Source organism: Aplysia californica, unplaced genomic scaffold (genome assembly GCF_000002075.1).
Source record: "Aplysia californica isolate F4 #8 unplaced genomic scaffold, AplCal3.0 scaffold00386, whole genome shotgun sequence".
Classification (NCBI taxonomy): domain Eukaryota; kingdom Metazoa; phylum Mollusca; class Gastropoda; order Aplysiida; family Aplysiidae; genus Aplysia; species Aplysia californica.
Genome location: NW_004797656.1, coordinates 36,209 through 38,017, shown reverse-complemented (window position 1 = coordinate 38,017; position 1,809 = coordinate 36,209). Strand labels below are relative to the sequence as shown.

General features: G+C 39.6%; 1 protein-coding gene across 1 annotated transcript in view; it reads right to left on the bottom strand.

Annotated features, from left to right (window-relative positions):
- LOC106012482 overlaps positions 1-1,809 on the bottom strand; it is a gene marked incomplete in the record, with an annotated part of 6,886 nt that overhangs the window by 2,847 nt on the left and 2,230 nt on the right. Inside the window, 1 exon segment of the mRNA XM_013085553.2 lies at positions 336-460. Coding sequence (XP_012941007.1) covers positions 336-455 — 120 coding nt within the window.

The following is a 1,809-nucleotide window of genomic DNA, read 5'->3' as shown; positions in this document are numbered from 1 at the left end:
CGAGAATGCCTGTTTACCAGTTTTGATGAGCGAGAGAGTGACAGAGGGGGGAGTGTGTGTGTGTGTGTGTGTGTGTGTGTGTGTGTGTGTGTGTGAGAGAGAGAGAGAGAGAGAGAGAGGGGGGGATGAAGTAGGAAAAGAAAGAAAAGGACAAACAAATAACCCTGTTTGTACCAGACGTACATAATAAGCAGGCCTAAGTGAAAGTCAACACGTATTTTATTGTCCCCGTGAGCATTGTCATGAGTGCAGAAAAGGCCTTTCGGTTGTATTTTATCCAAGGCTAATTTTTTTTAAAAAATTACGTTTTTCTTACTTTTGTAGTGTCAACTTACATCGTTAACCAGGTTGAAGGCTTTACCAGAGATCTGTTTAGGCAGGCAAATGGTCGTTACATCGACAGCATCGCTCATTACAAGAGGAGCGAAAACACAGAGCAGAATAAGGGACCTCATGATGCCTTTGGATACAAAAACAAAAAAGATACCATAAGTGTTATATTTCAACTTTTAAATTATAGATACTAACTATCATGCAATGTAAGGTATTCATGAAATGTAAAAGCTAAAAGGATATACTTGTAAAAAATAGTACAGTGATTCTAAGCAAGGAGCAGGAAAGGACAAAGTCCAAACTTAAAATGCACTTTAGCAGTAATGGTTCAATTTCTTTATGTACACAGATTAAGTTGCAGATATTATATTGTAGAATGTTTCAGAACAAGGGACGTAAGTTCCCACTCTCTGTAGCGCCTGGATGGCATCTTTTAATACAATTCTTTTCATTTCTAGTCCGTTTTGACTTTCAATCCGATAGTCTGGTCGATGGCATCGACATTCCACAGAAACCAAATGGTAATGTATGTATGGCAATAAGTGTTGGTGCACTCGCAAAAACAAATGAACACCCCCGGAGAGGGGCTACTGACTGACGCGTCTTTTGGCCATTCCCAAAGGGAGGACATTAAACACGTTCTTATGCTCAGTAGAATTGTAAATGGGCTCATTCATCTATGTTTTGCTCATAACTGTGCCTGAACTGCATACGGGGAACTGCTGCTTTACCCTTCCTAATCCTTACTATCGTCATTTTTCCAATACTTCTTTTGTTTGTTTGTCACTTTCTTGTGACCCGCTATTTCCGGGATGCCTTGATAGTCGAAGCAGACTTTGTGCTGTTGAAGCTAGAGAGGTGAGCAGAGTAAGCCTGATTCCCTGTATAGATTTCTCTGTTGACATCCATCCCTTGGCGCTCAAATGACCTTATGCAGTTGCGAACGCTGTAAAAACTGTACTAAAACTAACTTAAACAAATTAACGAGTAAACAAAAAACATTTAAGTTCGTAATACACCTTAAAATAAGTTCTGAACTGAGGGTATTCTTGTCGCCATAATATTAGCAATGATGACAACCCGATTGTACTAGCTTGGCTGAGAAGGGTCGGGAGTATACAGGTTGGGCTAATGGACTCGTAATCGTGAAGTTGTGCGTCCGGGGGTTCGCGTCTCAGGCCAGAAGTTTTCCTCGGGAAGGGCTCTGTTCCCGAATGTTTCTCAGTTCACCCAGGTGACAAAGGGTACACGTCCATAAACAGTAAAAGATCTTGTTTGTATGTTAGCGTTTTAGCGATTATTAAAGGAAGTTGAGATATTTTCAGAATGTAGATTGTAAAATGTACAAAGTATGCTGTTGAGCGGGATTATCATTAGTATTATTGTTATTGTTGTTCTTCTACTTCTTCTTCTTCTTCTTCTTCTTCTTTTTCTTCTTCTTTTTTTCTTCTTCTACTTCTTCTTCTTCTTCTTCTT